We start from the raw sequence: 19,975 nt of genomic DNA on the forward strand, positions 1-19,975 counted from the left end.
AACTACTTAAATATCATCTTGAAGAAATAATTCAAATCGTTTAATATTTGGAAGGATAAATATTGATTTATAACTTGATTACAAACCACTCAAAAGGAGATATATTAGCAGTGGATTCAAGAATCCACCCCTTCAATATGGGCTCAAAAGGTTGCATAGAAAACAGGAAGTAAGGTTTTCTGTTAAAAAGGAAACTAGTTAAATCAAATGTGTGCATGTGCTAAGTAAAAACTCAACTTGAAAACAATCATAAAATCAACTTTTTACCTCTATTATTATTATTATTATTATTATTATTATTATTATTATATTACATTGCCATTATTGTCAAAGATTTAAGTTGGAAAATGACGTGAAACCGAAAAAAGTTTGTAAGTTGTACTGCTTTAAAATACAAGCCCAACAGGTAATATGCTCTCGTATGTTAAATTTCAGCCATTGTACATTAAATCAACCCAATTGCCACTACACTTCCAAAAATGACAAAAAATACCATAGTGAAACAAACAAAAACAAAACATTGGGGATTATTAGCCCAAGTCACACCCCTGCTATTATGGACTTGTATACTAAAATATTAATATTTAATTATTATAAAGTTGTATACCATCCCTACCTGGGACACTACCCACCCCAGGCCACCTCTGACATAACCCACATATCCCATTTTTTTCTTCTTTTCCTCTTGTTTCCTTTTTCTCTTTTGATGTGTATGTGTATTAGGTGCATATCTCAGCTAAAATGTGATGCATTTCAAAACGTTATGCATCTAAAGTACAAACCCAATTCCATAAAAGTTGGGACACTGTACAAATTGTGAATAAAAACAGAATGCAATGATGTGGAAGTTTCAAATTTCAATATTATATATAGAATGCAACATAGATGACATATCAAATGTTTAAACTGAGAAAATGCATAATTTTAAGGGAAAAATAAGTTGATTTTAAATTTCATGGCATCAACACATCTCAAAAAAGTTGGGACAAGGCCATTTTTACCACTGTGTGGCATCCCCTCTTCTTTTAATAACAGTCTGCAAACGTCTGGGGACTGAGGAGACAAGTTGCTCAAGTTTAGGAATAGGAATGTTGTCCCATTCTTGTCTAATAAAGGCTTCTAGCTGCTCAACTGTCTTAGGTCTTCTTTGTTGCATCTTCCTCTTTATGATGCGCCAAATGTTTTCTATGGGTGAAAGATCTGGACTGCAGGCTGGCCATTTCAGTACCCGGATCCTTCTTCTACGCAGCCATGATGTTGTAATTGATGCAGTATGTGGTTTGGCATTGTCTTGTTGGAAAATACAAGGTCTTCCCTGAAAGAGACGATGTCTGGATGGGAGCATATGTTGTTCTAGAACTTGGATATACCTTTCAGCATTGATGGTGCCTTTCCAGATGTGTAAGCTGCCCATGCCACACGCACTCATACAACCCCATACCATCAGAGATGCAGGCTTCTGAACTGAGCGCTGATAACAACTTGGGTTGTCCTTGTCCACTTTAGTCCGGATGACATGGCGTCCCAGTTTTCCAAAAAGAACTTCACATTTTGATTCGTCTGACCACAGAACAGTTTTCCACTTTGCTAGAGTCCACTTTAAATGAGCCTTGGCCCAGAGAAAACGCCTGCGCTTCTGGTTCCCGTTTAGATATGGCTTCTTTTTTGACCTATAGAGCTTTAGCCGGCAACGGTGAATGGCACGGTGGATTGTGTTCACTGACAATGTTTTCTGGAAGTATTCTTGAGCCCATGTTGCGATTTCCATTACAGTAGCATTCCTGTGTGTGATGCAGTGCCGTCTAAGGGCCCGAAGATCACGGGCATTCAGTATGGGTTTTCCGGCCTTGACCCTTATGCACAGAGATTGTTCCAGATTCTCTGAATCTTTGGATGCTATTATGCACTGTTGATGATGATAACTTCAAACTCTTTGCAATTTTTCTCTGAGAAACTCCTTTCTGATATTGCTCCACTATTTTTTGCCTCAGCATTGGTGATCCTCTGCCCATCTTGACTTCTGAGAGACACTGCCACTCTGAGAGGCTCTTTTTATACCCAATCATGTTGCCAATTGACCTAATAAGTTGCAAATTGGTCCTCCAGCAGTTCCTTATATGTACATTTAACTTTTCTGGCCTCTTATTGCTACCTGTCCCAACTTTTTTGGAATTTGTAGCTCTCATGAAATCCAAAAGGAGCCAATATTTGGCATGGCAATTCAAAATGTCTCACTTTCAACATTTGATATGTCATCTATGTTGTATTCTAAATATAATATTGAAATTTGAAACTTCCACAACAAAGCATATGACCATAGTGACCACACACAAAGAAATGACAAGAACTTTCAAATTCATGCCTGGGTTGGATATTCCTTGGGGTTTTGGATCAAGGAGGATTTTTGAAGATTGAGCAATGTTGGAGGTTTCAGATTTCGCTTCTTCTTTGTCCTCAGACTGAACAGCAAAAAAGAGTGTGGTGCCATTTTGGATTGTGAAACTGAAATTGAATGAGTGCTGTTCAATTGATCCAGCCTCGTGCGGTGAAAGGGCAGTTGTGTTGAAAAAAATGACAAAATACCATAGTAAAACAAACAAAAACAAAACATTGGGGATTATTAGCCCAAGTCACACCCCTGCTATTATGGACTTGTATACTAAAATATTAATATTTAATTATTATAAAGTTGTATACCATCCCTACCTGGGACACTACCCACCCCAGGCCACCCCTGACATAACCCACATATCCCATTTTTTTCTTCTTTTCCTCTTGTTTCCTTTTTCTCTTTTGATGTGTATGTGTATTAGGTGCATATCTCAGCTAAAATGTGATGCATTCAAAACGTTATGCATCTAAAGTAGAACCAGCCCAAGGCAAGAAAACCTAGCCCCTCACCACACCCGATCCCCACCACCCCGGAAAGGGATTCACAGCCCACTGGGGATCCGACATTTACATTCACATTTAGGCTGCATAAAGTAACTCAGCCGGAACCAGCAACACTTCTCACAACACCCTGTACTCGTTACATCATAAGAAGAATGGCATCTACACTAATATTAGTTTCTCTGTTTATCCCGAGGTTTACTGTAGTCAGCCGGATCCAAGCCATATTCACATCAGATGGAGGACCTGTACATAGACACGACCACAACGAATGATGTATTTATATTGATGTCTTCAAGTTGTTTGATTTTAAAGTTCTGATTCTTGTTCTTTTCTTTTTTTGTAAACAGAATTTGAGATTATTTTTCCTCTCAGTATTGCATGGCGGTTTATGTGATGTGTCCTGGGCTAGAGTTTGAATTGGAAAGGGGTCTCTTGGAGTTTGGAGTGGGGTTACCTTTACTTTTTTTGTTGTTGTCTGGATTGTCTCTGTACATTGTGCAGTATGTCTGTTGTAGTGCGTGTCGGTGATCCAGGTTATATAAATGGTCGAAGAGACAGAGAGAAAATTATATCTGAAACTTGATCTTGTAGCTGTTTACAGTGTTGCAGTCTAGCAGCTGGGAGCCGCCATCTTGGATCACATACAGGGTCTCTTTTCAGAAGGAGGGGCTTCATAGAGACAGGAACTCAACTAAACTGGGGTGCGTTTCGCAACGAAAGCATCGTTAGCCAACTATGGTCGCAAGTTGGTCGCAATTTCCATTGAACTCTATTGGTAACGACGGAACTTGCGACCATAGTTGGCTAACGATACTTTCGGGAAACGCACCTCTGAACGGTACTGACAGACTGGGGAAATAGGTGCTACTACAATGTCAAATAATGTAAAAAAAAATAAATAAATAGTGTTTTTTGAGCATTCAAGTATGACAACCTAGTCTAGTGGAGACCAAAAAACAAGTTAACATTTAGAATTTGCATAATAGTTTGCCATTTAAAATTCAAAGAATGAATTAACTAAAATTGTGCTTTAAATAATCATGTTTAATGCCTTTTATTGTAAATAAATGCTTTTGTTCATTTGTATTTAAAGGTGCTCACATTTCAGAGGAAGATGAAGCTATATGTGCGAAAACTATAAATGAGAATTCAAAATGAGATAGCAATACATGTATGGAAAAATATTCAGATAATTAGAAAGTCTGTTTGATAGAGATGATTGTTTTAAGAACTATTCATGTTGGATGCACATGGTTATGTTCAATTTACACATAAGGATTGATTTTGATTGTTTGCATCAAATTGTTAATTCCAGATAATGCTTTAACCATGGTGTTTTCTGCGCCTCACTGCCCATGTGGTTAAAGCAGCAACAAAGCATATGACCATAGTGACCACACACAAAGAAATGACAAGAACTGTCAAATTCATGCCTGGGTTTGATATTCCTTGCGGTTTTGGATCAAGGAGGATTTTTGAAGATTGAGCAATATTGGAGGTTTCAGATTTCGCTTCTTCTTTGTCCGCAGACTGAACAGCAAAAAAGAGTGTGGTGCCATTTTGGATTGTGAAACTGAAATTGAATGAGTGCTGTTCAACTGATCCAGCCTCGTGCGGTGAAACGGCAGTTGTGTTGAATACATGACCATTGCTGAAGCTTTCTCGAAGCATTTGAAGGTCATAGCTCCACCTGATCTCATAGGATTTCGCTTAGAGGAAAGAAATATGTCATGAAGACAATAAAATGAAAAGTATTTTAAATTCTGGTATAGTAATTGTGTGCTTTACCTGTCCCTTGGTCGAGGTCCTCACCAGGAGCCGTCCAGCTGAGAAGCACAGAGTCCTCCTGGATCTCAGCACTCAGATCTGTGATTTTGTTAGGTGGGAAGTTTGGTGGGGGTGAGCCTGATAAATCCACTGTAAAACTCTCTCCAGTGGCTGTTCTGGTAAAGCTTCCGACCTCAAGTGGTTCCTCAGAAACTGGAGGCTTTGGAGGGTTCAGCTCCACCACACCTGAAATTAGAGGAAGGACCTGAATCTGCTTTCTGTCCTAAGTTTTTCTTCAAGCAGTAGCTAAATATGTTGACATTTATATTCTTAACTTCCGGTTTGTGCAAGAATTCATTGACTCTTTCTGCAGGTTACATAGATACAAGTATTTTTACAAACGAGTAATTGAATCATCATCTTAAATGATTTGTTACAAACAATCATTCACTCAGGAACTAAACTTTGAGTCAAGCTACATTCTAATAATCAGGGTCCCCATGCAGTGTTCACCTCTCTCTTTTCACTGAGCACAGGATACCTGTTGAAGACCACTTCACTTGATTAATGTAAGGTATGATGGCCACGTAATATGTCTAAGTATATGGTAATATAAATTACCATACGTCTGTGTAATATACTAATATATTATGTGTACATAATACATCCATATATGTATTTATTGAATTTAATGAATATAAATGTTCATATTTTTAATGCGAAAAATATCTGCTGTGATGTTTAATATGAAAATAATAGATATGTTTTATTTTATTTGATAGTAATCATGGAAGTTGCATTGTGATTTTTGTGTCTTGCACACTTAATACTCAGGAACAGCTGTGTACAAAACACACACTGGATTATTAATTATTACTCAACTTCTTTCCTCCCCAGTTTCACAGACAAAGCTTAAGCTAGTCCCAGACTAAAATGCATATTTAAGTTGTTTTAACTGAAAGCCACTTCCACTGATATTGGCATATGTTGAAATACGTAAGTGCCATTTCTTTGTCTCAAGATGCACTTTTTTTTCTAAGGCACATTTATAAAAGCTATTTAAAAGCCCTTATTAAACTAAAGCCTAATCCAGGCTTTATCTAAACACCGTCTGTGAAACCATGCCTTTTTTTTATATATATACAAACTTTAAAGTGTTGGAGAGATGCGCAATAACTGGTGGGGACATTTTGCTTTCCACTTCCTGTAAAGTATTGTATTGATGTAGCCTTTATAATCCCTATGTGCCATTTGTTGTGCCCTTCGAACTGATCGTGGAGCATCCCTTCGGAACAGAGTCTCACTTAAGATGGTAGATTAACCTGTGAAATCCACTTCGCAGGGCACTTTTGGTCGATTAGAATTCACTCGTTCAAAAAACGATTTTTTCAAAATCGAAACAAGTGACTTACACAATTCTGCTATAAAAGAACTGCTGTAAACCAATAATATCACACTCACGATTGTGCTGTTGGTCTGAATGTAGGCATACATTTTCTTTTTTAAGTTTGAATGTATTTTCAAAACGACCAAGTGTTTACCGTTTACCACGTATCCAGGTACGTATGGGGCACCACCCCTTTTTAGCAGACTAAATCTGGCTTGTCCATCTTGATTCTTCACTCTCACTTTCAAGCTGCTTCTCCCATCTGTCATCTGTGTGAAATATCTGGAATAGACGCCATCATCTTTGAAAGCATCTGCTCCTGTAAAAGATGGATAATTAGTTGTATAATGTGGATTATTTATAATTTACTTTATTTATTTATATTTTAAGTTGAGTGCACACTTGAAACAAAAATGATGGGTAATGTACCTGCTCCATTGTCCAGGAGTTGTAATGTTTGTGTAGACCCAGTTTCAGACTCCAGCGTAGCCCACACTTCAGCCTTTATTATAGGCTTGTAATTCTGACTGACCTCAGCAAACACTATCATGGGTTTAGTGCCGTCACTTAACTGCTGGTTCATGTGGGTTTTGACCATAATAGGGGGAACATCAGCACGCGCCGCTTGACTTGTTACTGTTATAGTCAGAGACTGAAGTGTTGGACTTTGGATGCTGTACTTCCAGTCCCCAATCTACCAAACACATGAATAGTAAAAGAAGAAAATTAAGGGTTTTCTGTGAGTGTATTAGTTCAATAATCTTAGCCTGAAGTTGCTGTTGAACATATTTTGATCATGTTTATCTCTTGGCCCAGATGTCTTTTATTGCATTATAATAGTCCATGTTTAGCCTTTATGTTTATGGTCTGAACTATAAACCTAAATAACTGGATCATAAAAGTTGTCATACCTCTGCAGTTCCTGGAAGTTTTAAGGAGACTGTTTTTAGAGATTCTTCATGACTCATTTCTGTCTCACTGTAGATTGAGCCACTTGGTGACTGAATGGAAATGATAGGAACACTTTTTTCATAGATTATTACAAAGCTGGTTTTGTTACCAACAGTTTGATCCACTGTTACTGACCCATTGAACCAGTCTGATGTTGTTTTTCCAACACTCTCTAGCTAAAAAAAAATGATGATTAAAAAAACAACATCATTAAAATCCTAAATGCTGATGACAGTCTCAAAGTAATAATTTTATCATGTGCATTGAGCGATCACCTGAACTGGTTCTTTTGTGTAATCTCCAGTTGATAATGTAAGGGAAGCAAACGCATCCATTAACTGGTTGGAGGTGACGTCATCACCGACATAGATAAATTTCCCCTCTATTTTCACCATGGAACATTTTTCATTACATACAAAACTGGCACTCATTTACTTTGATTTACTCAGATATAGATTACATAATTTTTTACTTACCAGTTTGATTTGCCATTTCCCACAGTGCAATATCTGCGTTTTTACTCAAAGCTATTGTGTGTATAATGGCGCCACTGTTTATTGCCGTCTTACTACAATCATTAATGTTGTCTGACGCCTCACCGTCCGTCAGAAATATGATTTCATCTCCTAATACATCCAAATTGTCTTTTGCAAGTACCTGATGGTTAGAAAATAGAGAGCATTTGCCTAGAATAAACTATATATACACTTCACATATTGCAAACATAAAATTAACAATTAATAATATGGCACCTCTAAGCCTAGCGTGAGGCCTTTACACACGTACGTGCCTCCACCTGCTGTTTTTGGCAACAGTTTGATGAGTTTCTCTCGTGTGGAGTCATTGTCAATAGTAGTCAAGGGGCTCAGAGTTGAAGCATCAGAACTAAAGGACACAATTCCAACACTGGCTTGATCCTCAATGATGTCACGCAGTAAAAATGTGGCAGCCTGCTGTAGTCGAAGGATTCTGGATTCCTAGAAAATGGAACTCATTTCATTGGTATAGTATTCAGTGTGTCAAGGATAAAATTAAGCATTTCAAATGAAGTTAATGTTTCCATACTGTGTTCATGCTTCCTGAGACATCAAGGACGAGACAAATAACCCGTTGCATTCGCTGCACAATTTTGAAAGATGGCGCTGGTGGAGAGGACGGCATTGGTTTCAGAGAACGAAGTGCGGCTTTATCCACAGAATCCTTAAATATAATAGTCCATGTCGGTTTGTCACATTTTTGATTTTGCAGGTTAGGGGCTTCATCATTGTGATCGTTTTCTTGGCAAAAAGTGATCACCTAAAAACAAAATAATAAAAAAAAAGCCATCAAACAATTAGCATGTCAGTATAAAATGTCTCGTTTTAGCCAGAGACTAAAAATAACAAAAACAAAAACTTGATTTTCAACGAGCCCTTAAGGGCCTTTGCAAAAATGAAAATACACAGACTTTTGTGTGGTCACGAATCTTTCACATGCACAAGGATTTTTTTTTTTTTTTGCTTGCTCACACGTTAGAATTTCCGAGTTAAATTCGTTACATAAGTGATTTGTGGATATAAGGTAAATTTGTGGACAAAAGGCCTTAAAATATGACACACTACCCCAACGAAAGACACGTTTTGAGCACTTTTTACAGTTTCAGCCGTTTGTTATAGACCCTTGAACTTGACAAATAGGTATTGCGCCATCAGCTCATTTCAGCCCATACAGCTAAGAAAGTCTGTATATTTTTATTTTTGCAAAGGTCCCTTTAGGGGCTCTGTAATAATTTTTTGTTTCATCAGGCCACTGAATTTCAACTTTATATCTCATTGTAATGTCTGATTAACTAAAAATTAATATTAGCCTCATGTAATTCAAACTTTATTTTTTTCAAAAGTAACTTGTCAAGCAGCTGTTGCCAATTGAAATGTAGATAATAATTGTGTTTTGTAACATCCTAATGACTTGGCAAACAGAAGTAAAAGGCCCCAGGACAGAACTCATGTACTGTAAGTTTAATTAGTTACTAAAATAATTTACTGGAATGTGTGGAAAATCTGTACTTACAGAATCAATGCTTGGTTGGTACATTATGGAGCTGTCTGTGTTTTGATGTGCGTTTGGAAAAAACTTGCACCCGTCGGCAGGCAAGGAAGTTTGTGGATCAATGCGACATGGTTGAAGAGATCCATCAGGAGTAATTACATAATACAGTCCTTCAATGCTTTTGGTACACCTAAAAATAAGCAAGAATCAATAGTTATTGTAATTTCCAAGGACATTTTTAAAAATTCCTTCTTTTAATTAACAGTTTATGACCTTGTAGCTTCAATACGGCCTTTAGAGTGGTAGAATGGCTGTGTTTCACTGTATTCATCAAAAACACCCCATCTCAGATGAGCCCATTCATGCACAAAGACCCTTCCTGCAAACAAACAAATAAACTGCTGGTAGAACAGACTATATTATAACACATATTATTATAATTACAACAGAAAACTACACAAAACCAACTCAAAGTCCAACTCAAACATAGACCAAACGTAACAAATATGACTTTTAGATGTCTTATTTAATTATAAATAGAAGGAGGATAAATAATGTTCACCTCTTGATCCGTAAGTCTGAACGACACTGTCATTTAGGAGGAAGCTTGGAGTGAAATGAATGTACTTTCCCTCTTCTCCACATTCACCATACTGATGAGTATATGGCTCCACTGAAGCAGCGTAATCGATTATTATTTTGGCCTGTGTTTGTCATAGAAATTCACATGTGAATGAAATTAATGGAAATTAATATTTTATAAGATATAATGGCATAATCCTCTTTACCTTTTCAAAGGACTCTGTTCTTGCTCTGGTAAATTCCTTACTATTCCAGTGAGATGGGACCAGTATCGTAGCTTCTTTAAAATAGACTTTTTTATCCAGTGCTCGATGAAGATGAAACGACCCTTCAGTGACCATGTCCTGTCAGAAGGAAAAGGTAAAATTAGAAAAAAAAACTCTGCTCAGTGTATTTATACAAAAGTAATTAATATTTAATTTATGCATTTACAAATGCTGTCACCAAATTGTGATTAAATATATTTCTAAGATTAAAGAAATTAGAACACAAAATCTTCTATAATATCTCTCACAAAATCCACCAAAGCAATGAATGCACAGAAAGTTTGTTAAATAGACAAAAATAAGCACATTCACCTTGATTTTATCAATGAGCGTGTTATCCTGTGGCACTTTTGAACTGATCGCAATGATAATGTCAACATAACCATTTCCATCTAGTTGGATTCCAGTGGAGGTGGACGACAGCAACGTCCATAATAACACAAACACCGTTCTTGAGTCCATAGCTGTAGAGTAGCCTATAGATGAACAGAAACTCCCGAACCTGTTTTTGAACAAGGTCAAATCAAAGATTAACTTGAAGGACCTGATCACAGATGGAATGTCATTTACTGGAATGGACTGAGTAATACCAACTGGGTCATATCAATAAAAAAAAACACATTATTACAGTGCCATAGGGCAGCATGTTATCAACTATCAGATATCAACAGCTATTTAACTTTACATGACTGTTATTCAACAGGACAACAAAAGGTTCAATAACAAATATTTTGTTAAATCCGCTTAGATTCACAAATGCTGTTCAGATTTACCATGTTACTGTCTTTTAGTGATGGGCGATACCACTTATTTTGTTTTCGATACGATACTGATACTTTCAAGGCCAGTATCGTCAATACCGATTTCAATAACGATACTTCTAAACTGAACTTTTAAATTTGAACATTTCTTAAATTATTGAATTAATAAGATTAAAATGGGTGATGATACCCATTAAACATTATATTTGAAAGGCATTTTAACATTCAATATGCCTTAATTGGAATTTATTAAATTATATTTTTCTTTACACATGGTTAAAACGTTTCCTTGTTGTGGTAACCATGGCAATCTACAAAATATTATAGGCCTAAATGAACTATGATCACTGTAATGTTCATTTCAATGAAGGACTGCCAGTGCCAGGCTGTTGCACCAATAAAATGTAACATTTTTTTAACTAAATATATGAAGAGTTCAGATGCAAAAGCCTCTAAATGCCATTTGAAATTTTCTTCTTTAATGATGATTTTTATCAAACTTGTATATTCAAGTTCAGTAATTTCACTTAAATAACAATTAATAGGTAATTATCATTGCCGTTTAAGTGAAATCACTGAACTTAAATATACAAGCTTGACAAAAATCATCATTAAAGAAGAAAATTTCAAATGGCATTTAGAGGCTTTTGCATCTGAACTCTTCATATATGTTTCTGTCTTTTTTTAAGCATTGTTTGAAGCACTGATCTAATGACAATCTATAGATCAGTGGTTAGAATGCATTGTTGGCAGTGTGTGTGAACGCTCTCTGCGATTGATTGGTTCTGACGTTGATTGGTTGATTGGTTCTGACACGATTGATTGGTTCTGACAGCATTTGCGTGTGTTCATTGAAGTGGTTCTACAACACAATTATTGAATATAGGTTAGGTTATTCTAATAATTTAATGCATTGTTTATTTAATGGTTATTTATCTAATTTAATGCATATTGTAAGCATTAGATTTCTTGTCAAATAAACAAAATCACTGGTAAAAAAAACCTGTAGTAGCCTATCAATATTTTTATTTGAGTAGCCTATAGATTCTTTCGATTCTCGACGTCAATATCGATTTACCGATACTTTGTATCGATCCGTCCATCACTAACTGTCTTTAATCATTTCTGTGCATGATAATCTAATGCCACATTCACAATAACATAATTTAAACATTTTAAATGAAAATAACATTTTTCTAAACCTAAAGTGTCTTCACGTTACTTTACAACTGTAGTGTGATGAGGAGTGTGACTGTGAACTCAGTGAAAACTTTACAGTGGATGGGAAACTGTTATTGTTCCAGCATCATATTGCCGTTATGACAATGAAATGCCATAATAGGCTAATCTATCAATAAAAGTGCACACTTTGTCATCTGCTGACGCTGCAGACTGAATACACTGCTATGCTGATACACTGACTAAAAGACAGGGAGGAGCCGCCGATTGGGACTCAGGCTATCAATTTTTTTTTTTTTTTTTTTTTTTAAGATTACGGAGCTAACAACATATTTTAAGGTGGGCTGAAGTACTCCTAAAAAGGTCCTGTAGGCTATGCTTGGTGCACAGCAAACGGTTATTCACAATTAATGTTATTCAATAAAAAACGGGAGCAAAGTATGAGAATGCGTTGAAATCTCACTGCAAAGTTTTCTAGAAACTTTCCAACAGGGAAGAATGTAATTGTTGATATCAAGAATTCATATCCTGGAAATGAATAAAAGCTAAAACGGCTTGCCATAGTTGATGCGCTTGATGGCCCAGAAAGCAGAATCGATCAGAGAACCACAACCAAATCTCAGGGTTTGTTGTGTTTTACGATGGACATAGCATCAGCTCACATTTCAATTATTAGCCTACCAAATGCTAGTGAAGAGATAATCTACAGAATGTCACTGTCATATTCGTTTGTTAGCAATAGTGTCCCTGTATCGTCACATTGATTTGTAGAATGATTTGTGAACCTGCAAATTTGAGAAGATGTTATTTTTTGTTTGTGGGAGAGAGATAAAAAAAAAAAGTCTGAAACTCTTAAAACATTTCTCTCTGTGACTTAAATACACATGTGTGGCTATGTATTTAGCCACACATGTGTATTTAACGCCCCCCCATGGTGGACACTCCCGTTGAGAAACACTTCATCTACTCCGATACACAAGGTGGTAGTAAGGAGGTCACGATGTAATGTTATCCAAACACAAGCGGGAGCAGCAGAAATAGCACAGCAAAGCAAAGCAAAAGGTACATTTTTCTATCAAAGTATTTGCCTTCCAACAGGGGGCGCTTGATGGCCCAGAAAGCAGAATCGATCAGTGAGCCACATCCAAATCTCAGGGTTTGTTCTGTCTCACGGTGGACAGTTGTACACCTAAATTAATAATCATTAAATTAAACAGATTCCTCTGTGACAGACAAAACAAAAATAGGCCATAATAATCTGTACACGAGTATTAACCAAACTCATTATCAAATATTCACAATTGACTGTCCTTGGTCCATCGTAATCAGCGATGAGAAAAGTAACATTTATCCCGTGACAACGCCAGCTTTATGACCAACACAAGTAACGTTCTGGGCAATAATTAACATTAGTAAAACAACAATTGTTGTTTTTAAATGACGTTAAATTGAAAATACACAATGAAGAGTCACAATAATTGTACACCTATCGTATCTGATAAATTAGAAGCATCATTCAGATCGCTAACCGGCCTCTGTCAGATTACATGGTTCAGGCTAATGGCCATTCTACCAGCTCGCTCTATTTCTATGAGAAACCAAGAGGGAAAAGGCAGAGTATGAAGTAAACAGATGTTCTGTGTCTGGATATCATTCAACATATTTCATAATCAACAACCATCTAAATGTTTTTACGCAGAATGTCATTTCGCCAATTTACTGCGTTTGGGTCGATGCGGAGGCGTTTTCGATGAATCTCTGCTGCATTACAGTATGTGCAGGAGGCCTACAACTTAACAGGTTTGTGTAGACTGGGAATGCTAATAATGCTGTTGAGGTTTACTGAATTTCAATTATTTTAATAATGACTTGACCTAATTAACGTACAATGATGACTTGCATTGGGGTCCACATATCAGAGACCACTAACGTTAGTCAAAATGAATAATTGTTTTTCCCCCTTTACAAATGTTATGATTGACATTCGTTTTTAATAGACAATAAATATTTAAACAAATGCAATAATTTCTTATGAAATAAAAATTGACAATTATTGTTTGTTTATGGAACACACGAGTTTATTATAATTGACATATTTTTGCATGCCATTATTTTATTATTATTATTATTATTATTATTATTTTATTCATGTTCACTCATCTATGAGGTGTGCACGGCATGAGGGCGGAACAATAATAATCCCTCCCCTCCAGCATCCCGTCACTCACATGAGATTGTAGCAATTTTCAAACGACAATCGAATACATTTCAATGGATAAAATTAAGATCAAAACATAAAAGATTTCTACATTTTTATCTCTCCTTTGAGAAGTAGTTTCACTAAGTTGTACATCACAATCAAAAAATGCGATTGTAATTTCTGTTTCATGGCAATTTTAGTATTTAGTACGCTCCCCTTTTTACGAATGGCTTTACACGGTTAGTGTCAAAAATGACTTACTGATGGGCCATTCTCACATTAAAATAGTAGCCTAAAATTATTAAAAAGGCAAGGTTTCTAGACACGTTTTTCATATTTATAAATTTTAATTTACGTTTTTTGGAACACCATACGCGAGATGGCGCTAGACAACACGCTAAAACACAATGATCAATGAAACATTTACATAAATGTTTGAAAAAAAATAGCAGTTCTGTGCATTATGTGTGAACTTCCACTTATACTAAGATATTTCTTATTTATTTTACATCGTAATGTTTCCTTGTTTTGTATTTCGAAAATTCTGAAGCTTAAAAAGTCATTTTTCACATATAAATTATATTTTGAGTCCTAGAATTCCATTGTGGTCTCAGACCTCACATTATGTAAAAGTACTGACATGAAATGAAAGTCAGCATGAAATGGAAGTTATGATAATGTTTTCTTCCCCTTTGTGAATGTTTCTTACCCCCCCCCCCCCCCCTCATTTTTTTTTATAAAAAAAAATAATGAAGTCAAAGGAATAAATCATTTTTAAAAACATACTACAATATTCCATAAATCACACAAAAATTTTCCATTTTGATTCCATGATGATGCTTTTTAAATGCATTTTAAATTTATTAATGAGAGTTCGATCATCTGAATGAGTTTTTAAATCTGCCCTCTTTCTGTAGTGGGTTGCATGTTTAGGGTCCTCAAACAGGAAGGACACCATGAACCTGAATGAGAAGAAGCCCAACAAGTGGTGGACAGAACCAGACACGTTTGCCATGCTGGCCCTCATAGAGCAGATGGGTCTGGTCCACGAGCTGGACAAGAAGCGTCAGCGCAACGAATCCCTCTTCCGACGCCTCCGCTTGAGTCTGGCAAAGCGGGGCATCCACTTCACCGTCACCCAGATCCGGAACCGCTGGAAGAGCCTTAAACATAAGTACCGTAAGATCAAACTGGCCAGCTACCGAAGTCCAGCCGCACGCCTCTCTGCCGTCGAGTCTTTCCGCTACTTCCATATGCTGGATCACATGTTGGTGCGCAGACCAAAGACGGGAAGCAGGGAGGACAACCTCACAGATGGTCATGACCTTCTCGGACGGTCACTCGCAGACCTGGATGACCACACAGACAGTACTGCCGCTCATTATATTTTTGGAGTTTATTTGTGCAAAGGAATAGTTCATCCAAAAATGAAAATTCTGTCCTTTAATCACCCTCGCGTCATTCCAGATCTTTGTGTTTTGTGGTACACTAATACCACACTTACACTAAAAGAGTTTCACAGAAGAAAGAAAGTCACCTGGGTTTTGGTGTATAAATGATGACAGAATATTCATTTTTGGGTAAACTATTATATTTTTATGTTATAAATTGTGACGACCCAGTCATATTTTCTTACTTTATACAGGTTTGTTCATAGTTTTTATGCATGGTGACATGTCACAACATCACAGCCTTAACATGCATCATTTGATGCCATAAAAAAGATATGAGAACTGTTTTATGCTTCCAATTCTAAGTTGATAGGCTTAATTATAGTAATTTTGTAATATGGTTAGTTACATTTTATTATTTGCACTTTATGTCCTGCCAGTTGAGAATTATGGTCTTATACGATATATTAAAGGGAGAGTTCTCCCAAAAAAGAGAAAATTCTGTTATCATTTATTCATCCTCATTTTATTCATCCTCATTACAAATCCACATGACTTTCTTTCTTATGTGGAACATAAAAGAAGATATTTTGAGTAATGTCTTTGTGTCTGTATAATTTCAATTAACATTGCAAACTGAAAATTGAAAACTCTTTGGTTGACGACAATCTTCAGAATATCTTCTTTTGTGTCTGCAGAGAAATGAAAGTCATACAGCTTGGGGACAACAAGAGTAAATGATACCAGAATTTTCATTTTTGGGTGAACTATTCCTTTAATTTAATCAGGTTCTTGGCATTTTTTGCCTTGTTTTCAGGGCAATAATTAGATCAGCATTTGTTTCTCAACCCTGTTTCTGGAAAAACACCAAGGGTACGTTTACATGTCAACGGTGTACTAAAATATATTTTTTTCCTTTGTGTTTTTTGCATATAGTCAACAAAGTTGTCAAATGGATCCACAAAAACAACTAAAAACACATTATTCACACCAGGCCAGTAGATGGCGGTGTCACTTTGTAAAGAAACACTATGCACCTATAGACTGAACACATAATACTCATGCGCATTAGAGCCCCACCGATAAAGGATTTTGAAGTCCGATACCGATACAAATATTTCTTGGTTTTAAAATCCGATATTCCGATATATCGGACGATTATTTTTATTTATTATTATTTCAGAAACGCGCAACAAATTGTAAAACATACATTTACAATATAACAGGCCAAGGAGAGATGATACGTCTCATTGCTATAACTGTCACACGCTATTAAAGAAATACTTCAGTCACATTGTCAAAAGTTAAAAGGACAGTCAGTCAACTACACTGTTACAACGTAACGTAACTATTACTAGCTAATTCCGCTTCACTCTCGGCTTATTTAACAGCAGCAAAACTGGACACGATAGTCACAAATTTTGTCATGCTTATTTGAGTTAAGAGAACTGATACGGATGTTCTTTTAATTGTTATTCAAGCAATGTATGTCTTGTGACCAACTCAAGGAGTGTGGCCCTCTGGTGGACAAACTATACAACTCCAACACTCATGACATGGTTCAAGCGTGTTTCCTCTGTTTTTTGTTTTATTTTTGAAATATTCATTTATCGGCCATTATAACTGCCGATACCGATAGTTTGTAAAATGCCTAATATCGTCCGATAATATCGGCATGCCGATATATCGGTCTGGCTCTAATGCGCATGACACAAATTAATGACACAAACACAAATTCACGTTTTTGTAGTTTACAAAAGTATCATTTTCAAACTTGCACTTTGAAAATTTTCGTTTACAGCCTCTCAAAAAGCTGTTGTCGTGTAAATAAACGGCCAAAACGCATAAAAACTAGTTTTTTTTCAAAAATATTTAGTTGAAAATGGTGCCATGTAAACACATTTTCTTACTCTTCCTAATTAAACACACCTGATTCAACTCCGCTCACTAGTCCAAGACCTGAAACATACGGGTCAGATAAGGGAGACATCCAAAATCTGCACTTTTGGGGAAATATTGACTTAGACTTCCCGTTTGCACACAGACTTTGATACAGGTTTGATACTCCAACCAAAAATTAAATTCTGCCATTATTTACTTACTCACTGTAATGTTGTTCCAAACCTTTTTTTTTTTTTTTTTGGGCGGAGTATCGCTTTAATGTCATCTCTATTAAGTCTCTCTAGAGTTGCTCCTTATAATTGAGTCCATTGTAATTTTGATCACTGTACGAGATGAGGATTGGTCCTGTTTATCTCCTCTTTCAGGTCCTTGGCCTGAAGGCGTAATCCCTGAAGGCATAATCCCGAACTGTGATCCTGAAAGCATGTCTAAACTTGAAGCTGATGTTGACGAGAGCCTGAATCCAGATGTCATGGCTGGTTCTGAGCCTCCGAGCTGGGCTGTAGGACCAGATGAAGTTATGACCCTGGGCTTGTCAGGAGAATACCTCTATGCAGTGAAGACCGAACCACCATCCCTGTGCACTCCCAACAGTACAGAAAGTACAAGAGACGCCGCCAACTGCGTCCACGACGATTTCCCAGGTGACGTATTGGTTCAATTCTGTTTGGTACAACAAACTAAGGGTGTGTTCACACGTGTAGTTTGATCAGTTTGGTCCGCAGCATAAGCCATGCAGAGCGCAGATGAAGTTTGACGGATGTAGCAACAGTAACTAAGGGGGGCGGGGCTTAGCCAAAGGTGAATTGTTTGGTGCGCACCAGTGTTTGGGTGGCAGCATTCACACTTATTCAAATGAACCACACCAACAGAGCAATCACACCTGGGTTGGTTTTAATCGAACCGAACATGCCAAGTGTGAACACACCCTTAATGACCTCATGAGTCACGGTTTTTCTTGTTTCATCTCAGCAGGAACTTCTGAGGAGACCAGCAGCCTCATCCTCCAGCAGCTCACCATCCTGAACCACCGGCTCGGAGAACAGCTGGCCGAGCAGAGAGCCTTCCACTGCAGCATGCTGGGAATGATGGACCGCCAGATCCAGGTCCTGGAGCAGCTCTCCAATTTCACCAGGAACCACCAACCCAAGCTCGAATCCCCAGAGACGGACTCCTTAGCTAGTCTGAACGTGCATGAAGCTCAAACGCAGACTCTTGAGCCATGTCCCATGTTCCTCATGCCCAAAATCGAACCAACAGCCTCTCCTTGGAAGGTCTCTCTCGTGGAAGTCCACAAAAGGTCACCTTCTCAATCGGGGTGCAAAGAAAGCACTTCTAGCCCACCTTCTTTAGAGATTTCATCCTCAACCAAGAATGCTGTTGTGCAGAATGGATTGTGTAAGCACGATTGAGCGATGTTCATTTATTGGGACGTTATGCATTCGGTAGGAACAATACCACCACAAGTCTCTTGTCCTGTAGATGTTTCAGGATGTTGCTTGTCTGATGCAACATCTGAAAAATCAACATGTGCATTTTCTTTTTCAGTTTCATAGGAAAGTATTATATTCAGTGCTCTGATGTTTTAATCAGTAACACTTCGGAGAAATAGAACAATAGACTCGTTGCTATTATTTATTTACTTTGGTTTGTTTGCGAACTAACACTCAATGTGAATCGTAAGTAACTTTTGAAATTGCAGTTTGGACCAAGGTAGCTTTATGTCTGTAATCATCTTGCATTATCCAAGAAAGAAAAAAAAAGGTCATTGGTAAGATGTGCAAAAGTATGAATTTCTTCTAATCATTTTTGGGACACACTTTAAGACTGATTTTAACAAAAGAGTGTATGTTATGTCTAATGTCAACTCATATGTGGTTTAGTATGAACTTATAAGTCTGTTAATTTCAAATAACTGCTTGCCTCTTATTATAAAGTAATATTTCACTGAAATGTGTCATGATATTTTTCACTTGCAAAATAAATCAGGTTTGGATTAGTTGTAATGGCACTGATTTCAGAAATCAGAACGTTCTCACTTTTCTCACTTTTCTCACCAAACATCAGTGTCCTGCTAAAAACATACTAAAGTGGAAGTAGTACATTTACACATTTAATTGTACTTAAGTAGAGCAACATTTTTTTTACATAGCTTTTAAAATTGACTTAAAAAAAATGACAGCAGATATTTTGTCATTAATTTTATTTTATTTATTTATCAGGGACAATGGACAGAACTAGCTGTCCCAGAATTAGCTTTTTAATTATTAGATTTTTTTTATAAAGATTTTATAAAGATTTTTTTTATTTGTAAAGCAACTTGATTATACATTTATATTTATAACTACGTTAGTTATATAATAATTGTTTTTATCATTTTGCTATTTATTTGATTTTATAATATATAATTGTAAAGTAACTTTTTAATCAGAATTTACACAATTTAACCCCCCCCCCCCCTCTCTCTCTCTCTCTCTCTCTCTCTCTCTCTCTCTCTCTCTCTCTCTCTCTCTCTCTCTCTCTCTCTCTCTCTCTCTCTCTCTAGAGACAGACATTACTGATCAAGGGTATGCTGTTCACTTCATTACGATGTTTTTGAAAGATGTCTCTTATGCTCACCAAGGCTGCATTTGTTTAATGAAAAATAGATTGAAACAGTAATATTG

The 19,975-nt window shown here is 36.7% G+C and overlaps 2 protein-coding genes across 3 annotated transcripts; one reads left to right on the forward strand and one right to left on the reverse strand.

The window, feature by feature from the left end:
• Positions 1-3,933: 3,933 nt before the first annotated feature.
• Positions 3,934-10,401, reverse strand: LOC120478826 (calcium-activated chloride channel regulator 4). The gene is made up of 14 exons (XM_039670978.2): positions 10,189-10,401; positions 9,817-9,954; positions 9,591-9,732; positions 9,302-9,407; positions 9,050-9,218; positions 8,066-8,296; positions 7,753-7,977; positions 7,477-7,657; positions 7,276-7,382; positions 6,961-7,176; positions 6,479-6,743; positions 6,204-6,368; positions 4,684-4,908; positions 3,934-4,604 (listed from the first exon to the last, which is right to left on the reverse strand). Exons 1-14 carry the CDS (start codon positions 10,336-10,338, stop codon positions 4,219-4,221), a joined length of 2,706 nt encoding a protein of 901 aa, XP_039526912.2. The 5' UTR covers positions 10,339-10,401; the 3' UTR covers positions 3,934-4,218.
• Positions 10,402-13,311: 2,910 nt separating this feature from the next.
• On the forward strand, positions 13,312-19,308 carry LOC120478827 (uncharacterized). 2 transcript variants are annotated; one of them, XM_089121386.1, is made up of 5 exons: positions 13,312-13,440; positions 13,516-13,616; positions 14,934-15,384; positions 17,675-17,953; positions 18,282-19,308. In XM_089121386.1, the coding sequence occupies exons 3-5, from the start codon at positions 14,973-14,975 to the stop codon at positions 18,719-18,721; spliced, it is 1,131 nt and encodes a 376-aa protein (XP_088977512.1). In that variant the 5' UTR covers positions 13,312-13,440; positions 13,516-13,616; positions 14,934-14,972; the 3' UTR covers positions 18,722-19,308. The 2 variants fall into 2 exon arrangements, with proteins under 2 accessions (XP_088977512.1, XP_039526914.2); XM_039670980.2 differs by having other exon boundaries at positions 13,383-13,616; positions 18,285-19,308.
• The last annotated feature ends 667 nt before the right edge of the window (positions 19,309-19,975 follow it).

The sequence above is a fragment of the Pimephales promelas genome, chromosome 16 (assembly GCF_988280905.1).
Source record: "Pimephales promelas chromosome 16, fPimPro1.hap1.1, whole genome shotgun sequence".
Taxonomy (NCBI): domain Eukaryota; kingdom Metazoa; phylum Chordata; class Actinopteri; order Cypriniformes; family Leuciscidae; genus Pimephales; species Pimephales promelas.